Source organism: Spodoptera frugiperda, chromosome 12, assembly GCF_023101765.2.
Source record: "Spodoptera frugiperda isolate SF20-4 chromosome 12, AGI-APGP_CSIRO_Sfru_2.0, whole genome shotgun sequence".
Classification (NCBI taxonomy): Eukaryota; Metazoa; Arthropoda; class Insecta; order Lepidoptera; family Noctuidae; genus Spodoptera; species Spodoptera frugiperda.
Window position 1 is genome coordinate 1,103,938 of NC_064223.1, and position 23,265 is coordinate 1,127,202.

Below are 23,265 nucleotides of genomic sequence, written 5' to 3' on the forward strand. Positions count from 1 at the left end.
GTGGATTTTAGTCCATAAGAGTCTGATATCCAAGGCAGCAAGCCTTGTTTTAGTGGTGGAATCCAATAAGTAGACGGGTCATAATTCGCCATCGTTTAATCAAATAAAACACAATATAATCAGTCAATAATTTAATTTTTATTTCTTCATAGTCATTCTAAACAAATTATCAGATGAAATACATTTCTAATGTGTAAAAAAGCGTACTAATTTTCTAATTGCATTATACATAAATTATTTACAATATCACTAATAAATATTTGAGTAAAACAAATAGGATTTGAGACAAAAACAATACTATTCTGTCATCTCCAATCTATAACAAGTTCAACTAGAAACAGGTCTAATATTTACTTTAAAATTGCATTACAGAATCTCTTTACAGGCTATCAATGGGTAGTCAAATTAACGGATTTTATTATAAAGCAAGTAAAGCTTTTTATCGAGTTAATAAATAACAGTCGTGCGAACACAATACGCTAAGATATGTACAACAAATTGACAAACAATAGTGCAAACTGGACCGTATGTTACCACCATCGCGCACCGGCACTGCGCGGCTCCTCTGCTGTGAGGGACCAGGCAGTGCAGGCTGGGCAATGAGCTTAAACCTAGGACATTAACCCCACAGGGTACGTAACTCATGTTACACATCTCACACACAGTGCTTGCGTACGCGCGTGTCTCTCGCACCGGTTATTTCCTCAGGACAATACATGTGCTACTTTAGATTAGACACGAGGAAAATCAAGTACCACTTACATAGTCCTTCGACATAATAAATATTTCCTAATTCACATAAATGTCGTAATATATTTACCTGTATTAACAATCGGAAGTAACTCAATACATGCAATATATCAAAAACAATACATTGTTGAATATGAATAACTAAATTACACTAAAGTAAGGATCTTATAAATCATTCACAACTTTTCATAACCGTGTTTACTTATTCCACCCGGGTTATTGTCTAAACAACTTAAACGTGTAAGCTGACAATACCTGGGGAAAGTGATACAAAATGAATATTGTCTAAATATAGACCTGAGAGTGCCATAAAAATTGTATACACAAGTGAGCGTATGGTTTGGTGTCAGTCGATAAAGTGGTGCAAGTAAATCAAATTCGTTCTGTTTGACTAGTCGTTGGCTGGCGGAGCCGGAGCCAGACCTACACTTTGTACTGGCATTGGCACATTTCATTACACGCTACTTTGTAAATAGTTACCATTCGTTAACACTGAGAACCTACTAACAAGGTGAACATCTTTACACTACGGGGAACATAATGAGAACATTATGTAACAAGTCGGTTTGAACACTGTAAGTACAGCTTCATTGATAGACACTGGCTCACACAGTTACGTGCTGTAACGACATAGGGCATATTTTATAATCTAATAACACGATACAAATAGGTCAGGATAAAGTCGGTCCTAAGCTATCAATCACTATTTACTTACATACTTCTATATTTCATTGATATTTGTTTCATTTCTCCGACAGATATATATATCGAGTAATTCTATGTAGCTATAAATCAATTTTAAAATGTAACTTGCATTTCCTATGCCGGGCACTTGACTGCAGTAAGTCTATATATGTAGGAGCTTTAGACAAAGGACATGCGTTTTATCTTAGTACCGTATTGATACATCTTGGAAAAAAAATAAAGTATTTTTCTCTTGTCAGGGTGGTGCAAGATCAGCCCTTGCATCTTGCTGCCGGTGCCTATGTATATAAGGATGACGTTAAAGAGGATCGCACCATACATTTTAAACTAATTTCCAAGTACCACTACGATTATTACATCAATTAATAATTCCCTAAAATCTTTACACGAAACCTTTCCTTTTTACAATTTTAATGTGTGCAAATTTTCAGTCATTTAATTGTAATCTTTGACCAATAAATGTTTTCTACATATAAACAATATTTTGTCCTTTATGAAATTAAAGAATAATAATAATATTTTTTACAAATTCACTCTCATCGCTTCCACATCATCGTACATCGTTTATTGACACACGACAATCAATAAAGAGCTCTAGCACAGTTTATATAGAAGTTACTTTGTGTTGTATTTTTGAGCCAATTAGTCTGAGGAGTGTTGTTTAGTTAAATTGTCTTCTACTTACTTCGCATTTGCTTGGCATGTTCATTGTTCCGTGCTAGAGCTCTATAAGTCTATGACTAAACATCGACACGCGATCAAGGCCTCAGGGTCAACACGCTAAATGCTAGGAAACAGGAGACAATGGATACTCATACTTTGTTTAAATACAAATACATACTTCGATTATGTTGTATTCGCTAAGAAAACATAGTCTTTGTTGTAAGTACCAATTCAGGTGTTATATAAACTGTAACATTCTAGACTGATTAGTCAGTTTGAGCAAATGTTGTAGCAATAAAAACAATTTGCAGGTTTTGTCAATATTTTTATAACTTTGTATTGAATATCCAGTCTCCTACATCCCAGCCATCACATTTACAATATACAAAAAGGATATGTGAACGAATCGCTATAATCATAATTATAATCAAATTCGTCAGTCCTAACGTTGAGCCGACTAACTCGAAAACGTTACATTTACAAACACAACCAATTTATAATGTCATGATTTACAAGATTTAAATTCTACCGTGGAAACATTATTTTTTATGTGCTGGCAACATTGTTAAATATCTGTCAAGGAGTTCATTGTCCTGTCAAACTTCAAACGTAATAATCTATGATATTGGGATGGGGTGCTATATTTTGTCCTTAATATTACTTTTCTCGAAGAAGATATTAACATTGAAACAGGAGTCTACTTACAGACAAAGCAGATCTCATTTCAAGCAATATGGAAACTCCATAATAAACTTTAACAACTTATGTGTTTAACTACACATTGGCAACTATCTATGGCCTATGGGATTGAGGGATGAACACGTACGAACACTTTAAACTAATTGCAGGACAAACATTTCTATTAATATTGATACATTCGTTGAGCGTTTTCTAGAAAATTCGCGAAATATCTTTCAACAGGTAGAAGTGACTTAGTTTTATAGTGATGTCTATTACATTCAATGTTCTCAATCGCTATACGCAGGGTAAGGTCATTTGATATCTACGTAGAACAAGTAAAATATACCTTATGCATATGGCAATATGGTTTGTTTCGCTTCGTCTCACGTCTGTCGCTCCACGCTGAAATTGTAGGTGTATTCACGGTCGAGATCGAAGCGCGTGCGCCGCTTTATAACGGGCAATTGTGTCTGGAAGGAAGAAACAGTATTTTAGGAACATTTTTGTAAAGGATATGTTACACTTAAACCAGTATTTGGTTTAAAGTCAACAACACATAATTATGACTTAATTTCCATTTGTAAAAGGTAAACCCACGAGAGCCGTTAGTCCGTCTTTGAACTAAAATGATGTCCAGGAAAATAAGCCGTACCACACCACAAAGTAGCGGTTAGAGGTATTGATGTACAACAATTATATTATTAAAACAAATCTGTGTTGAGGAAAACTGTTGTACCGTTAATTGGTATTTCTTGTTAAAAACCCTACATCAACCAAAATACTAACAATAAAATGTCATTAGCAAAAACGATCAAATCAAATATTCTGTTGTAGTTTTAATTGTTAACTCACCACGTGATCACTAGGCAACCCTCTCAGTTTGGGGTTCAATAAAAATGGCACTCCTTCCATCCCGTTGTAGCCTCCCAAAGTCTGGTAGATGGTGTTTCTTGGTAGGGGCGCGGGTCCCTTCTTGCGACCATGTGCTACGGGCGACGTCGGACCGGCGGGGCTCCCGTGCGGGATCGGGGACTTCGCTGAGGGAGGCCGGGGCGCCGGCCGGCTTGGTTTAATATTGTACGAGGGACTTAGGGCTTCGTAGTCATGGTCCGTCGTGAACTCCTCGATGTTAGGGTATGCGGTCGGCGACTGCTTGAGATTCAGGTTGTTCAGCTCGGAGACTAGAGGCGACAGCTTCGGTGGCCGCTCTGGTACTCGTAATCTGGAAGAAATTATGTGTTTAATATGTATTGGAAATAACTTTTATATTTAAGTGTTCCTTAAACATCTTGTGTATTAAAATACGTTTTATGGCTTAGAGATAATGACAAGCTATGCAATTTAGTTGGACATCGTCGCTAAGTTTATTACAGTGACTTATTCCATAACAACGCAAGTATCGTCATCGATCACAAGCCAGTATTCAATGAGCGATGACGGCTGGTTATGCAATAAATACTAAATAGTTTTGGTTCGCTCACAATGGCGTGTTTGATAACACGTGCCGCGTGCGTCCAAACTGCAATACAAATAAAGATGGGTGGTCTCTTTGTTACACTGTTGGCCTAAATTTGTAAAGTATAGTGAATTTGCCAGTTCATTAACAGATATAAAAACATTAAACACATTTAAAAGTTATAGTAAACACTTGATAGTATCTATAAGCGATATAGCATGCTCGCATATAAAGTATCTTTCAGCGATGAAGTGCGTAAACCACACGAGTACACAAACACAGCGACGTAATTCATCGCCACTCAACGATTCATTAATTTACTTCAAATCTTTGTGTTGCTCGCGCTTGACACTTGCCAGAATTCATGTCCGTAAAGATAACCATTTTTCGCCCTTACAACATAAGGAATAAGGTTCAAAACTAAATTGTAACTGGAAGTGCAAGGTTAATTAATTTGACTTTATTGCAGCTGCTTGTAAATGTTTATACTGCTTCAGGATAAACGCAAAACACAAAGACTTGAAAGCGCAAAAATGCGAAAACAACGCGATGTTTTGGGAATTGCATCGAGTACGGGAGATGTGAAATATTTTGTTTTTATTACTTTAAATACACGCCATGGTTTTTTCATGCATTGGAACAACGCAGTACACAGAATCTTTGCCATAAACATGGACATGGTAAAGATGAACAACACACCACTCATTCATTGCGCTAAGACATAGCGCATTCCCTCTCTTGCGCAAAAGTCCGACAATCTATACTAATATTATAAAGCTGAAGAGTGTGTTTGTTTGTTTGTTTGTTTGAACGCGCTAATCTCCAGAACTACCGGTCCGATGAGAATAATAATTTTTGTGTTGAATAGTGCATTTATCGAGGAAGGCTATAGGCTATAAAACATCACGCTATGACCAATAGGAGCCAAGCAGAGCGGGTGAAACCGCGCGGAAGTAGATAGAATATAATATAGTACTAATATTTTGTTGGTATTCTTTTTTTTTTTTTTTTTTTTTTTTTACATTTAATGGGTCGACGTTTGGCCGCTATCTCACCTGATGGTAAGTGATGATACGGCCTACGGTGGAGCACGTCTGCCCATAAGCAACCTATTCACTCGGGCCTTGAAGACACCCAAGTTATACCCATCAGGAAACACAGACTCCGGCAAGGAGTTCCACTCCCTAGCAGTTCGCACAAGGAAGCTTGAAGCGAAGCGCTTCGTGCGAGTGGGTGGGATATCTACCATGAAGCGGTTACGCCTCGCCGATTGTCTTGTGGTTCGATGATGAAAAGGACTAGGGGGAATCAAGTTGTGCAATTCCCCCGCACACTCTCCGAAATGTATCCGGTAAAAAACGGAAAGGCTTGCGACCTTGCGCCTGTGTTCAAGGCTTTGAAGCCGGGCCTCCACAAGCGCATCGTCATTGATGAGCCTCTTGGCACGCCTTTCAATGTGTTCGAGCGCATCCAGCTGGTATTTGGCCGAGCCGTCCCAAAGGTGAGAACAGTACTCCATACATGACCGAACCTGCGCTTGGTACAGGCTCAGCAGTTGTTTCGGTGTGAAGTACCGTCTCACCTTCGAGAGAATACCCAACTTCCTACCAGCCAGATGCGCCTTCGACTCTATATAAGAGCCGAAGTTAAGCGTTGGCGATAGAGTTACGCCCAGAAGCTCAAGACGATCCGCTACCGGAACGGACACATTTCGGAAAGTCGGAGCCAGCGGGAATTGACTCCGTTTGGCAGAGAATAGACACGCCTGGGTTTTGGTAGCGTTGAACTTGACCAAGTTGGCGTCACCCCAATCGGAAACCGCCTTCAAGGACGAGTTCAACCGTTCGACCATGGATTCTCTTTGAGACCGGATCTGTGTTCCGCTACTCCGCGCATCGGACACATACCTTTCAACAACTGTGCTGTCATCTGCATACCCAAAGATACCGGGCTTAAGCAGGTCGTTGATGTGCAGCAAAAAGAGCGTTGCTGAAAGTACTGACCCCTGAGGGACTCCGGCGTTGATGCCAAATTGGTCAGACGAGCAGCCATCAATGACTACTCGAATTGACCGATCCCTCAGGAAGTCTGCAATCCATCTGCACAGATCAGCGGGAAGTCCATATGCAGGAAGCTTGCCGATAAGGCTGTCGTGCCAAACCCTGTCAAAGGCCTTCGATATATCGAGTGAGACCGCTATTGCCTCCCCGTGCTTCTCGATGGCCTCGCTCCAAATGTGGGTGGCATACGCAAGAAGGTCCCCAGTGGATCGGTTGCGGCGAAACCCATACTGCTGATCACTGAGGAGGTCGTTACCTTCAAGGTATGCCAGGAGCCTGTTGTTAAGTACACGTTCCATACTCTTGCAGAGTATGGACGTGACCGAGATGGGCCGGTAATTATTAGGGTCGGCACGACTACCTTTTTTGGGCACAGGCTGCACGTTGGCTAGCTTCCATGCAACCGGCACTTGACCAGTCTCCAAAGAAAGTCGAAACAGGCGTGTCAGGATTGGAGACAACTCAGGCGCACAGATTTTTAAAACCACGGCTGGGATTCCGTCGGGGCCACTGGCCTTGTTCACGTCAAGATTACGCAACGTCTTATATACCTCCTTCTGTCGTATGCGAATTTTTGACATATTCGTCTCGCAAACTCTATGGAGAGAAGGAGGCAAAGCGCCACCAGTATCAAGACGTGAAGATTCCGCAAATAGAGAAGCAAACAGGTTCGCTTTCTCTACCGCGGTGTGTGCCAGCGTCCCGTTAGGCCCCAGGAGAGGTGGGAGTGAAGGGCGGCAGAAGTTCGATTCAACCGCCTTGGCCAGGGACCAAAACGCTTTACTACCCGCTGGGTAAGAAGCCAGTTTGTTCCCTATTCGGCCAATGCGGTTGAACCGAGCCATCCGTAATGCCTTTTTGCATGACTTGGCAGCCCGGTTATAGGCTCTCTTCCTCTGAAGAATATCGTCAGCCCTACGACGCCTGGCATCCGCCCATGCCAAGTATGCCGCATGCTTTCGCGCTTCAGCACGTCTGCAGTCGGCATCGAACCATGGACGAGTCCCACCGAAAGATGTCGCATCCGAGAATGGAATGTAGTATTCCATGCCCTGACGCAACACCCCCGTTATGGCATCCGCACAAGCTGACGGGTCCTCAGTAGAGAAGCAGACAGGCCGCCAAGGATAGGATGCAAAAAAAGATCGCATCCCATCCCAATCTGCTGACTTGTACCGCCACATCCGCCGAGATCCTCTGGGACAAGGATCCGGTGGGGAGTACGTGGATACGGATTTCACCAGACAGTGGTCAGAGCTACCCAAGGGTGAAGAAACTGACACCGAGTAGCTGTCTGGATCAGTTGTCAGCAGAAGGTCTAAGCAGTTGGCAGTGTGCGAGTCGACATCGGGCACCCTTGTGGCCTCCTGGACCAGCTGGGTCAGGCCAAGCGTTAGCGCAAGCTTACGCATTTCCCTCCCAGCATGGTCAGTGCACTGGTATGGGAACAGCCACTCCTGGTGATGGGCGTTAAAGTCCCCCAGTAACACCAACTGGGCCGAAGGGTACCTCTGCCGAGCCGCATCCGCCGTCTCCACAAGGTGTTGAGCTAATCTGGTCGTCTCCAAATCTCCGCTGTGCGACCGGTAGACACAGGCATAGAGAATTTTCTCCATCCCTGTGTCCACCAGTATCCACAAGGTTGAAAAACTGGGGTCTTCAAAGTTTCGGAGACGCCGGTAACAGATGCCGTCTTGGACGTATAGGCATACGCCTGCGCGGGGAACGAAATTGTGCTCCAGGGAAAAGCCTGGGTAGTTCAGGTATGATACGTCCGACGGACATCTGATCTGGGTCTCCGAGAGAAACAAGAGCGTGGGGTTCTCGGTCTCTAGGTGGTGATGGACCGCATTGATATTTGAGTGCAAGCCTCGAATATTTGAGAGGTGCACTTTGAGGGAGAGGAGTGCAGCCGCTGTTGAACCCTTTTCTTTGCTCTTGTTTTCATTTTATGAGTATGAGGTTGCTGAGAGGATGGCAGTGAAATGTTCCTCCACACAGGCGACCCCAGACGCGCGCCGCAGTTAGCCACATCATTGGGAGGCCAGCCTGGAGACTGCGGGGACGCCCGAGCCCCCCCATGGATATCCATCGGGCCCTCTCGTCCGGTCGCCAACCGGCACGATGGCGTATCCATGGGATTTTTCGCTAGATGGCGGGGCAGCCTTTCACGTGTGGCTAGCACGCTAATTGGGCCCCCAACTATCTGCGGTCGGCCAGCGGTGCACCGTGCCTCGGATCCCGCTACCCTCCGCGACTGGCCACCCGATGAAGCTACACCAGCGCGCGCCAGATCGGTCTACTCATAGTGGAGCAAACATCTCGACCCATCCTCTCATACGGCTTCACCGAGCATCGTGGCGGAACACGGCTAGGCCGCTTGGCGACACGGTTTTGCTCGGTGGGTGGTTATAATGCCGTCGGCCGAAGCCTACCACCAGAGTGTCACCTGATTAGCACCACCCAGAGGCCACGTGTAGGGTTTCGGTTTTTTTTGGGTGCTCTCCTACGGACGAGGGTGACTCAGCCTCCAACCTACGGACGAGGGTGACTCAGCCTCCAAAATTCCTTACCTCCTATTGGCTTCAGGCGTGATGTTAGTGACCACGTTCTCGTACTCGTTGTGTGTGGGCGAGTTGTCCGCGCTGCCGCCGCTCACTTTGTAGCACACCATCTTGCCGTTTATCTCACTGCAACAAATACGTTTATAATTATTAAACACACACACACACAACGTCACGCCTTTTATCCCCGAAGGGGTAGGCAGAGGTGCACATGCACATTGCGGCACGTAATGCCGCTATACAATGTACACCCACTTTTCATCATTTGTGATATAAGTCCCATGTAATGGGGGTGAGCCTATTGCCATATACTGGACACAATTCCAGACTCCGTGCTACTACCGATAAATTTTCGAAAATCCGAAAAAAGCCCAGTAATACTTTGCCCGACCCGGGAATCGAGCCCGAGACCCCTTGTTCGGCAGTCGCACTTGCGACCACTCGACCAATGAGGCAGTCATTGTATAGTCAGTTTATAATTATTAAATTACCATTAAATTCAATATTTTCTTAACTAATGTAAACCATGTTAGGTGTGGATTATAATTTAATAAATAAATCAACTTTAGAGAATGTTTAACAAGTGTTGTACTTGTGAAGATAAAAAAATATCAAGTTCTACGTAGATTTAAAACAATGGAAAAGAAATTTACGCTAAATGAAAGCCAATGTATTCAATTAACACGTGTTTTTCCGTAGAAACTTTGTCCTATCTCACTCATTTTCAATCAAAATAATCCATTGTTAGGAAAAATGTGAATGTGACTAACACTTTGTCATTATTTAGCGTTATTACCTAACTGAAATAGGAAGGGTATTGTTAGTTTGTACACTTTGTATCAAAATTAACAAAGTAATTCATATTACAGAAGAATATTAAAATACGATACCCTACTTCAGACAGATTCGTTGCCGAGATTCGAACAGCTACGTCACGCTTTCCTAGTTCGGTTAGTGAATAGATATGGATGACCATTTACACTACACGCTCGAGAGGCCATGAAGGTCCGAGAATCTGGCAGGTTCCGGTTATTAAAAATAACATTAAAGATACCTGTTTGGTTTTCATTTGTTACTTGGCCAATCAATCGGTACTAAACATAAAGTCAAAGTCAAAGCATTTATTTCAATTAATCCTAAATAAGGCACTTTTGAAACGTCAAATTAAATTGTCCGTCAGTCTGTCTGTCAGTGAAGCTAAAGTAATAACGTAGCTTTTCGTGGTATTTATTCAATGAAACTCACCCGGCTAGCATGAACCCCTGCGGCGCCTGCCTCATCTTGGAGCAGACGATGACGTCCGTCACGGGCGGGTAGGCGCGCGCTGCAGCAGGGCGGGAGACGCGGGTGCACAGCCGCCGCTTGCCAGCGCGCCCCGCCACGCTGTACCCGGGCGGAGCTGCCTCCCGCTCTCCTACTATCACTACACCGTCCATCACGTAGCCAGGAACACCTGGTGAATAAATTGTTACGTAAAAATCAGGATAATATTATGTAATATTGCAATTCTAATTGCGATCAATACAAAAAAAGGATGATGATGAGCTCCTACCGTGGCTTAGCACTAGACATTTGATTTGGCAAGACTTTGTCTAGATTTCATTACTTTTTAGAGATAAATAAGCAGCTTCATCGAAGCTTGGCTAGTTTTTTACATAATGTTTTTGGTGAGATAGGATTTACTCATATAGTTAAGACTAAAGATTGCATTAGCGAATGCAACGTGAAATGTTTACTCTCTGACGTCATACTTGTGAAAGAAGGTATTAGCAAAGTTTATAGAAAATAAATGGTTAGGCGATGAGTTGAAATGACTAAACTATGAATCCGTGACAGTAAATAACACCGCAGTTCCTCTAATAGACAAGATATAGCCACTAGTTTGAATGAGAATGAATACAATCGTCGAACAAAACGAATTGAAATGCTTGCATATCATATGTAGGTACGTGTAGGCGACTGTTCTACATATCGGAGGGTTAAGGAAGCCTTGTAGAGTCGCCCTTGTGTTTGATACTAATCAGCTTGTACAGGACGCAGTGTCAACTCGGTGACCAGCTGACTATTTATATTATGACAGCTGTTCAATTGCAACGGTATTATGCAAATATAACAACTGTCGACCGGTGTGCATTTTGAAAGAACTACATTTATGTTATGTAAGTCTTTTGTAGGAATAGTTCTTCGATACAAATGTGGACTGTGCACCTACGTAGTGAGTAATACAGTACCCACTGCCCTGCAACTAGATGGAATGGTGAGTGACAATTTTCGCAAGTTTAGCGATACTGGATGCGAATAGCTGAAAATCGAGCTTAGTGCCGTTTCATTGGACAGGACTATGTCCAGCGACGGACTGAAACGGGATAAGGAATCGATGATGAGTTTTGTTTTTAACTACAGACTGAGCAGCAAAAAACTTCACTTTTTTAACATTTATAGCTGAATTTTAAATGTGATTGAAATAAATTAAAAGTGTACGCTATTTTTCAGCGTGTGATAACTGAAAACCTCACCCCACGATATTGTTTTATTGATCAGGCAACTCCTGCTTGTGTGTACTATTGTTTTTATTTTTGCAACTTTCGCTCGCCTCTCGACCTCTTTTTCCATCTACGGATGTTGTGAGTACTTGGTGTATCGATTATAACCAGCTCCATACAGTGGAAAGTGGTTTAGTAAGTAGTAAGGTACATAAGGCCAGGGAATTTTGATCTTATCCCATTTTAGTAACCAGACACATCTATCTGTAAACTCCTTATACCATCTACAGCTTTCTTTTTTTAAACTCGTTGATTATTTTAGGTCTTGTTGTATTCTATTTACAATGTATTTCGGTGCTTTGTTTGTTGAATACACGATTTTATATATTCTATTTTTAAGTGTCAATTTGATTAATTTAATATGAATGGTATCACTTTAAATTCACAAACCGTACATAGTGATTGATTAGGACATGACATCACGGGGGGATTACCTGCTTATTGTTATCTAAAATGTATGTACTTGTACTACGTATACCTAAATAATTTTGTTGATAATAGACGGATCATAAACCTGTATGTGTGACGTATACATTTTCTAAGAAATCAAACTGCATTGTTATCATTACCCAAAATGTGTCCATTTTAAACAAATTCTAGATATTGTATGTTGTTAAGGTCTTATGGATGTGTTCTTTACAGGTGTTGCAACAAGGGGGCTGCAGGGCTGTTCTATTTGGAACCCAGTCCAGTCCAGTTTGGGGGCCCATAGATGTTGGTGGTTTCCACCGAGTGATTAAAAAAGGTAAATATGAAGAGCTTTATAAAGATCTCGTCTCATCCTCAAAAAAGAGTATTGTTAGGACACGAATGTTGCACAGGAAGGTTTAGATAAATTGCAACACAATTAATGAAACATAATATACCAAAGACAGAAATAGAAGATGGATAGACAAACTTCGTGGAAAGAAACTATGACAAGTGAGTGAGGATCGTAGGAATCAGTGCCAGCATACCAATACGCTGACGACTTGCTTCTAAATTCGATACACTTCAAAACGGTTATCATACCATATCTACAGGTAACAGGTAGCTTTGTCATACATAAAAGGTATCTTTCGAGAGAAAAAATGTCGTTTGGGTACAATAGAGCCGAAGCATTACAATGGGAAGCGTCATGGTTACACTGCACGACAGTCTGTTTAGATTTTCAATGGGGACATATTTTAAACGTAACTCAGAATCTCAATGTTGGGTGAGCCTCTAACAGATCTATGGATAAGTAACGGAACTGAAGGTTTCCTTGTTAACTAAGGTTAACCCCGAAACTAGAAAATTATCAAGGCGGGACAAAAGCTTCAAAAGGCCGTCCCATTTCCACGTGTTTAACCTTTAGCACCATAACAATTTGGAAAGACATGATGTCTTACGACTTAGTCTATATCGTTCAGTCAAAAGAAAACGTGGAAGGCAACCTTTCTGAAAATCCACGTAAGTAAAGCTACATGAAACTCCATTTCCTGAGGCAGAATAAGCGCGTATTATAAATCCATTTCCTGGGAACAGGCCGGCAATCTAGTAACAATGAGGCAGTGACCCACTGGCGTAACTGTAAACAGATTTAAGCGCGGCTGGGGGCTGGTCGCCGGCCGCGGCCCCGTTACGATCATTGAGTAATCATCGGACAACAAATTCGGCCTTCGTGTCAACTTTAATGAAAGTGAATAATACTGTTCCCTGTACTCGTCGCAATTACATTCACTTTGATTTTTATTGCCGTTTGATCTTTGGAAAGTATTGATTACTAATTACTATGCTTTTATCTTTCAGTAATGTTTCTTTTGCTAACTGATTTCGATTTGATACTAAAAATATACTAATTGAAAAAGTAACATGGTGTTTAACTCAAGCGCAACGCATTTATCAAATTCATAATGAAAGCTGACACACAGTTAAACGACAGAACATTTTTCATTAATTTACGGCACGCAGGGCTTTGCCCTTTCATAGATAAGACAGTCTATCACCATTGAGGGCTTTCATAATTCATTTATCACATTGACCTATTTATCTCGACGGCCAGTATTTTATCGTGCTGTATAAACCCACGGGGCAAAGACAAAGCGACGTTCTGCCAGTGACATGTCGTATCTACTCGATAATCGATTTCGAAACTATGCGGTGTTGGATTACACGCATTTACATTCGTTTATGTTTACGAGTACGTCCCCTAGTTAGCTAGTTCCACAAATGCTCACTTTCATTGGGTTTACTTATTTATAGCCCCTACATTTTGGAATAGTCGTCTACACTCTATAAAATAAAAGATTAAATTAATGCACCTACCTAATACATAGTAACGATCAGTAGCTAGTTAGGTTTAAGGAAAACTTAAAATAACCCAATAACATCTATTCAAAATCATTTTCCTTGTTTTTAATATTCGCGCGTTTGTTTTTCTTTGATCATTAACCGTTACATTCGGATAAGTACCATACTCGTTAGTTTGGATCATAAACATTTCCTTATCCTTAAAAGCATGTTCTATAACAATACAGGATAATAAAAGTAGAGACGAATTTACGAGCACATATTGGCCGACCTTATGGAAAGAAGTGTTCAAGGATCGTAGTAAGAAATGTTCTAGTTTCTGTTCAACCCAATGGGACAAACCAAGTGTGTGAGTTTAAGGATGTGAACTTATGTGTAAGGAGACCAATGAAGTGCTGCGTGGACGTGGGTTCGAGTGGGCGGTGCTCGACGGCTCAGTGTAATTAATAACTGTCTCTAGGACTATAATTACACCACATTCCATCATCCGTTTTAAAGCTTACACGTCCAATGAGAACCTTAATTGGATTATCAGTAGGAAAGAATGAATGAAGGCATTAACTGTGCTTTTTTTGTTTAGTTAAGCAAGTTCATAGGTTGAAAACAAATCCTGTACAGTGAACATAGAAAACTAAATGATGTACGAAAACTACGGTAATACACGAACAATTCATCAACTCACCCTCGGACTTGGACAAACAAATGTAATGGCTTGGTTTCTTGCCGAACAAGCCATTCTGGCGCAGTAGTCCAGCGTCAGCGTCTTCATCATACGTCCTGCTGACGGGCCAGTACCCCGTGGGACACTTGGCTACCGTCTCCACGATCTGCAACGACAGCAGGGGCCGCTCATCTGGCAGCGCACCACCAAGCGCGCTCAGCACCTTCGACATCTTCGGGCTATGTCATCATAGGTGCCAGTCAGTCTTGCCAGGTGTTCCCCTTCTTAAGTTATCAGTCTCTTGATTATAGCACCTAGAACAAACAGAATTAAAACATTAAATTAATTTGAGGTCTATAGTTACCATTAAAAGCTCTAAATAACGAGTAAAGAAAATACGTGTGTAGAAAAAAAAGGATAGTTTAACGATAACGGTGGTAACTAACAAAATCATTCCATTAATACAAAACGTTCAATTAACTTAATCAAAGTTCGCGTCTCGACAAACTTATTCTAAATTATGGATCGCAGCAAATGTGACTAGACGTCTGTCTAGTCTCTAGTCCCCTAGACGTTGTGCACAAAGAAAATGGCAGACAAGGTGGATGAAAATGACAAGGGTCACAGACCTTCGGCCGATCCAAAGCAAACGAGGTCTACGGCCTGTGACAGGTCGATCAAACGACAGACAGGGTATTAGCCCAGTAGGTACTAAAATATTAAGGACAATAACTACAAATTGATGGTCCGTTGTTACTATGTATTTTTATTTGATATTATGAACTTTCAAAATCGACAAAAACATCTTATTGATATAATTCACGGGTAGAACGAGTCTTGATGACAAAATTCTTATCAGTCAAGACTAGATTCAAGTATATGTATATATGTAGACTGTAAATAGTATGTAATACAGGCAAAAATAGCTTTCTCCAAAAAAATTCCGCCTCGGTAAAGTAAAAAGCAATGTGGAGGCCAGTGGAGGTAGAATAAATGAAACCTGTCATGGGCAAAATAAAGAAGGCTTCATTTCTATACGCTTCAATACTTATTTCAGTATATTGAACAATTTTAGCATACAATGATCCGATTAAGTAGGTATTATATTGTAAATCGAGCTCTTTGGGAATGAGTGAGTGAACTTTCAGCCACTTATCGGCTTACATTCAATTGAGGAAATTGTGAGTCGTGACTGTCGTTGCCCCTACCCTTATGTAGGCAATTCAAACGCTAATCGGTATTATAATCTGTTTTGAATACTAACTCAGGATGCTGTGTCTGCTTGGTTGGTTCAAATAGACATTTAATCTTTAAGAGTGCTTTTCCACCAGAGATGTGCTGTGCAGCTATGGTACGAAGATGTAATAGCTCAGCTTTGAAACTTCGTGACCGTTTTCACTGATACTAAGCTATGTAGCTTTGCGAGGAAGATGCGCAGCTCGAGTATGTGATGTATCGATAGTAGGGAAGCCATTCATAGCATATAAAAAACATAGCTTAGCTGAGGCCGTTTCCACGAGTGCTAAGCTAATGATATGCTAAGAGTATGTTATTTATTACACACGACCTACCTAATTATAGCGAGAATACTCACGTATACCTAGAGAATAAACATGAGCTATGTTTTGTATAATACCTAGATTGAAACATGTACTGTGTGCACCAGTCTATGCTTATCAAGCAGCACTATCATTTTGTATTAGTTGGCGATACAGAGAGATAAGCAAAACATGTTGCTGGTGATTACAGTTACAATCCTAATTAACGCATAAATACATACTAGATATTGCATTTATGTTAATGACTTAACATACAGCATGCCTACACTTAACACGAAGACTACGCAGCAATAGGCAGACCAGTCTAAAAAGCGCGTTGTCGTTAGTTACAATCCAACTAACTACTGAGAACTTAAATATTCATGATTATTTCATTACGCCTACAAGATCTAAGAATAGTTAGATTTCTTTTTTTGAAATTATAGTTAGCGCAATCCTCACTGTATACTTAACAGTGCCTGTTTCGATTAGGACGACTTTCTTTAGTATATTTTTGAGGACGATATTCTTAAAGATTTTAATCCCATACGGCAGGTATGGGTTCTCAGGTGTGATTATTGACCCTCTTGTAACGATTAAAACTTAAAGGACCCTCATAAACCGTGTCAAGTATTTTGTCAAAGAAGTTTTTAGGACAAGTATGCGTACTTTAAACGGTGTTTAGTGAAATGGAAAATCTTTTCCAAATAATGTGCAATATGACTGGTTCATTGCTCAAATTGTCCCAAAAGGCACCGAGAGGGAAATAACAGACCCGTTGTTATGTAAAGTACGTAATTATAAATTGTTGATGAGGATCATCATATAAGATAATAGAGCAGACGTCAATCAAGCCGTTCATTAACAACAAACACGAGTTGTAGGTGTTATTCATTATAATGAATAACTAAGTACTTGAGACAAGAAAGCAATTGTAAAGTGATTTGTGTAGAAAAACCCCTGCTATCAGACAAGTGGGGACTTGACAATCAAGACACAGTTAGGTACATCGGAAGCAAAAAACGACCACTAGAGTTAATGGGCAGTCTGACGGAATCATCAGCCATCTCCAAGATTGCAATTCCCATAAAAACAGCATTCAGACCACAATTGAATTCTTCGGTAACTAAGCGAGTTATTTTTTAATCAAACTACTATCTTGTTGAATTACTTTTTTATGATTTCCGACTTCGAACGTTTTACCTTTATGACTATTCTAAAGTCAGTCCATTTAGGTGCGATTCGATTAAAAAGTCAACGTATAATAAACATTTATCGTAAATTCTTGGCAAAACTTAAATGATTCGATTCATGGAAAGAAAGAGTATTCGTGAACTGAAATTCATTATCGCCATAGACCTTCCCAGTCCCCAATGACTTCAAGATCGGCCGTATTGAGTACATCGTAACCGTTATTTTATTACCGTACCAAAATACTTGATCGTGTTACTCATTTTGCGCTAAAACGGCCTTGAAGTTACACAGAACGTTAACCTTGGCACCATGTTACGCTCAAGTAAAACCTGATAGCCGTATACTTTTAATTCACAGCCCTCAATTACACACAGTGTCAGTTTTATGTTGATTACGCTTGTACGAACACACAAGTCCAGAATCAAATCGTATCAATTTTGCTCCAAAAGGAGATGATGTAGGCTCTAGTTATTATCTTTATTATTTTGATTCTTCTGTATGCTGGTTACCTCATTTTAGCAATTATTCTTAGCTTCTCGAAGACCTCAGTATTGCCTCGTAGACATATAACTACTTATTGAATTATGAATCATAGATTAATTAAACATAGACGACGAAATGGAAACCACAGTTTACTGGGAAAACCAGCTAACAGAATAACATTATTAATTCAAACCTGTTTTGCTCTTATAATAACCATTTCGTACGCGTAAGAATTTAGAACTTGAACGTGACAAGCAATTGAAACACCCGGTTGGTTATGTATAAAAGTGTGACCAGCTACGAAAGAATAACTTTTAGTTGGAACAGTAGGAGGTTTATTTATGAGAAACTACCTCTTTTAAAACCTTTCAGCAATGGACAGTTAACAGGCACTTGTTGCCGGTTAAGCTCCCGTCTCCCACGACAACCTCCAATATTTACTAATGTAGTTATTAGTTAGGCACATAAAATAATATTTAAAATATCTTCTCAGAATAATGTTACTTTTATTTGAATTCTGAATAGGCATTACGTCATAGCGAATGCGGAACCTGTATAGTTAATGCGATTATTTCTGATTCATTGGCAAGTAAGGACAAATTCTAAGAAGTCAGCTACGACAGGCTTTTGTGAGAAGATATTTACGTGTGACTGACTACATTGTATTTTAAAACGTAATCGATTTTAGGTCATACTACTGTACACTTTACGGGGATATCCGTTCTTAAGACCTCTGCACTTTTAACTTCTCGTCTCAAGAAGCATATTAGAAGCTGGGAAGTACCTAGTCCTTTTTTTATTCCGTCAATGGATTACGATTGTGATTTGTCCGTTTAGTCATGGTACATTCACCATTTTTTTTAAATCTACAGATAAAAGCAAGCATACAGATTTTAGATGTGTACAGTGTACAAATGGTATTCGCAAAATGTGCTAGGCAGTTGATACAGCCTAGTTAAAATCAGTGCAAAGTCACGTTTTCCTAACATCGTCAAATTCAGTGCAGCAATCAATCAGTTCTAACTTCTAAATACGTAAATATTTATTCTGGTCATTTCGTCTATGAATCATAGATATTTTCAGTCATTTTGGTACAGCGAATAACTAGTCGTGTTTGATAATGGTATTTATAAATAACCTTATTATTTACAAAAAAAATGTGAGTATTATCGCGAACATTTTCGCGATAGTTCTAAAACTTCTAAAAGAGCGCCAATTTGAGGACAATAAACTTTGTTGTTGGGAGTCAACACAAAAAACACATTCGTTTTGGTGTTCTGTTGACTACTTGGGTGCGTCATTAAGTTGCGAAATTTAAGGCATAGGTACTTGGTAGATAAATAAAAAATATAGTATAAAAGCCACACATTTCTTGTAGAGGTATCTTATGGTGGTTTGTGACGAGTTGACGACGTATGATAAAGTTCAGAAACAAGCAGATTACTATTTTCCTTTATGAATTTTTATCATCTGTATTTTTTATTTCTGTGACGAATCTGTCTACGAAATTCAATTTTCGTATTTCTGATTACCAAGATGTCGAAATTAAACGCCAATTTCCGCTCTGTCGTGTATTGAAAATTTCTTAACAAAAATGCCTAAAAAAAATAAATATTTTATAGATGGTATAAAAATGAGAATCAACAGAAAAATAAATATCATCAGCTGTGAATAAACTGACATAAATAGTCATAAGTAAATAATGTTTGATTTATTCAAAGCATTACTTAATTTGCTTGTTTTGTTAATTAAACAGGTAATTAGTTAAACGGTTAATTCTTACATTTTCAGATAAGCAGCCATTAGTCATCATCATAAATTAACATAAAAGCATTGTTTAATTGCAGTAAAATTGCAACGAATTAATCTAAAAACGAGTAATAGTATTTATTTATTTTATTTAAAAAGCTTTATGCACAAGTACATGGGTGGACATAATGCCGTTGGCATTGCGTTGGGTTATTTAGTACTAGTACAAATAATAATGAAAGATACAATTGAGATGAAAATATAGTTATAAATAAATTATGACCAACAAACAAACACCCATTGAAAGTACATAAATAATAAGGTTTAGTCAGCACCTGGCCAGTCCGTTGTATGCTAATTGCTAACTAACCCAGTTATTGTTCTAACTGTACTAGAAACCCACACTACATAGATATAGCCATGAATCATCTGTTATCATAAGACAAAAAGAGTTTTTATTCAACCTCTATGTTATAAACTTTTTCATTGTTTTTTTTTTCTCTATGATTATGATATTACACTCAGCATCTGGATTGACTGGATATAAATCTAAACAATTGGAATGTTGCCAGCATAATAATAAAAAAGATGTTTATTTTGTTTGTTATGTTTTGAGAAGGCATATATTTTATAGTTGTTCTGATATGAATACAGCTAAGCTGTATTGTAAGATCTTTATGTTCAATTGGTACAATTGAATAACATGCTTCTGAATGTAGCTACATGTTTACAAGGCTGCAGTTAAAGTATTGAATGATAGTCCTATATTACTGAAGAATACATCTGTGACCTAGTAAAATTATTCAGTTCTCTTTTTAATTTCTTTCATAAATGTTAGGAGATGGAGCAAAGTTATCAATTAAAACAATTCTAGTGTCTGATTGAAAATGAGAGCAGAGTTTACTTATTTGCCTAGTAAAGTAGAGAATCAACAATACCTATCTAGTTGCTCATTATCACAACAGATATTTTGTAAATGCAAACATTGAGCAACATGGTGATAGGAGGACTTTCCTATTTTTGTCACTGTGACTCAGATAACTGTATTTGTTTAAGGAAACAGAAGATTGCTGTTTAATAATTTACATTAAAATTTTAAGTCATTGTGCCCTTTTCTGGTCTCACAGTTAGAGCTATCCTTGACACAAACTGGTCACAATAGGAGCTTTTTCTTAAACTATGACAATGACTTTCCTGAGCTCTTGAACTGATAATGATATAACAAGACAACAATGAGAAACTTGATTTCGAACAATGGATCTAAAGCAACAAAGAATTTATATGAAAACCAATAAGAACAAAATTATAAATTAAAACTTACATGAAATAGGTATAGGGCGAAAACAGTCAATTCAAAGACACTACACAACACAAAAGTTTCAATAAAACAGGTTCACTCGCTATCTTGAGGGCTTGAGGGCTGCCGTATCGGGAATCCCAAGACAAGGATTGGTCATAAGCAAATTCACGCAGTCACAAGTACACTCGTAAATATTAAACTCAAAATAGGAATTTCAAAACGACTGAATGAAAACTGGTTACGCGATACGACCGACTTGGCAGTATTCCATATCGTCGGCCTAATTCGCTAACCTGCCAAATCCATTTTGGCGTAGTTTACAGGAGAGAGTAAAAACTGTATAATATTTTATTATTTTTATATATCAAGATTCTGAAAATCCCGTTGATTTCTGTAATGATTCTAGACATTTTGTTAGTTTTAATTGCAGAATAACTAAGACACAGTTCAGAAAAACAATAAAAATAATTACTTAGCAGGTTTTCGTTACATAGTTTTATTTTTTTGAGGATATAGCAGTTTTACTCTTATGTGAACATGAAATGAGAGTAATTTTTTGTTGAAGTTTATGAAATATAATCAAATAAATTTAATCAATTTGTATCAAAATTTGTATTAATATACCAAATAACAGTACAATCAGTCTTAAAACTTTTTTATGTTAAATGGGCCGACGTTTGGCCGCTATCTCGCCTGATGGTAAGTGATGATGCGGCCTACGATGGAGCACGTCTGCCCATAAGCAACCTATTCACTCGGGCTTTGAAGACACCCAGGTTATACCCATCAGGAAACACAGACTCCGGCAAGGAGTTCCACTCCCTAGCAGTTCGCACAAGGAAGCCTGAAGCGAAGCGCTTCGTGCGTGTGGTTGGGATATCCACCAAGAATCGGTGACGCCTCGCCGATTGTCTTGTGGTACGATGATGGAAAGGACTAGGAGGAATCAAGTTGTGCAGTTCCCCCGCACACTCTCCGAAATGTATCCGGTAAAAAACGGAAAGGCTTGCGACCTTGCGCCTGTGTTCAAGGCTTTGAAGCCGGGCCTCCACAAGCGCATCATCATTGATGAGCTTCTTGACACGCCTTTCAATGTTTTCGAGCGCATCCAGCTGGTATTTAGCCGAGCCGTCCCAAAGGTGAGAACAGTACTCATTACATGACCGAACCTGCGCTTGGTACAGGCTCAGCAGCTGTTTCGGTGTTAAGTACCGTCTCACCTTCGAGAGGATACCCAACTTCCTACCAGCCAGATGCGCCTCTATATAAGAGCCGAAGTTTAGCGTTGGCGATAGAGTTACGCCCAGAAGCTCAAGATGATCCGATATTGAAACGGATACATTTCGGAAAGTAGGAGCCAGCGGAAATTGACTCCGTTTGGCAGAGAATAGACACGCCTGGGTTTTGGTAGCGTTGAACTTGACCAAGTTGGCGTCACCCCAATCGGAGACCGCCTTCAAGGACGAGTTCAACCGTTCGACCATGGATTCTCTTAGAGACTGGTTCTGTGTTCCGCTAGTCCGCGCATCGGACACATACCTTTCAACAACTGTGCTGTCATCTGCATACCCAAAGATACCGGGCTTAAGCAGGTCGTTGATGTGCAGCAAAAAGAGCGTTGCTGAAAGTACTGACCCCCCTCAGGGGTCATCTGGCGTTGATGCCAAATTGGTCGGACGAGCAGCCATCGATGACTACTCGAATTGACCGATCCCTCAGGAAGTCTGCAATCCATCTGCACAGATCAGCGGGAAGTCTATACGCAGGAAGCTTGCCGATAAGGCTGTCGTGCCACACCCTGTCAAAGGCCTTAGATATATCGAGCGAGACCGCTAATGCCTCCCCGTGCTTCTCGACGAACTAACTTGTGTTAGTTCGACACTCGAAGTTTTATTTGTTAAAACATTATAAAACTTCGAGTGTCGCGGCACGCACGTGGTCGGCGTACCGTTGTCCGTACAAAACTGGTGCCTCAATAGGATTTAGCAGGTTTTCATAGTGTAGATTTGCTACTGGGTACAAAGCAGTTTTTCGTGCGCGGCTATTCTACCCGACTAAAGATAGATATCAACCTTATTGTTTTCTCATAAGGTAGGTAATCGTCTAAACTTTATGAGCAAGTCAAAAACTAAAATTGACCAAAAAATGGACTTAGCAGGTTAGCGAATTAGGCCGACGATATGATCAGTGACGGACAGACTGGGTACACGCGCGCAGCGCCTTCGATGCAACACTAATAATTAAAAGCAATTGGCAGGCGCCCGGGCGACGAACACGAACAATGACCCCCGCCAGATGATTCAATCCATAATAAACTCAACAGTTAAGATAAACTCACCGTAGTCATGACATCACGCGAACAAACTCTGGAGCCTAGACCTCTTTCTTGCCGAGCCGAGAGGATTCCAAACAATGAAACCACAAAACAAGATTGAAACCTCGATAACTCAACGAAAATAACACAAAACTTCACACCCGAACTCTTCACTACTTAATTCTGGTAAAAATACGACTATTCTTCCTATTAAGCAAATTAATATTAAATATTTATTATTATAAAAAATATTTGACAACAAAAGACCGTTCACTCATCTTGGAATCGGCGAAATAACTGTGTTGCCAGATTAACATTTTAAAATTGTACCTT

General features: G+C 40.1%; 1 protein-coding gene across 2 annotated transcripts; it reads right to left on the reverse strand.

Annotated features, from left to right (window-relative positions):
- Positions 1-116: 116 nt before the first annotated feature.
- On the reverse strand, positions 117-23,236 carry LOC118262487 (uncharacterized). Of its 2 annotated transcripts, none has more exons than XM_035573898.2 (6): positions 22,957-23,236; positions 14,376-14,668; positions 10,125-10,332; positions 8,889-9,005; positions 3,652-4,021; positions 117-3,269 (listed from the first exon to the last, which is right to left on the reverse strand). In XM_035573898.2, the coding sequence occupies exons 2-6, from the start codon at positions 14,584-14,586 to the stop codon at positions 3,183-3,185; spliced, it is 993 nt and encodes a 330-aa protein (XP_035429791.2). In that variant the 5' UTR covers positions 14,587-14,668; positions 22,957-23,236; the 3' UTR covers positions 117-3,182. The 2 variants fall into 2 exon arrangements, with proteins under 2 accessions (XP_035429791.2, XP_050553254.1); XM_050697297.1 differs by lacking the exon at positions 22,957-23,236 and adding an exon at positions 20,640-20,854.
- Between the last annotated feature and the right edge of the window lie 29 nt (positions 23,237-23,265).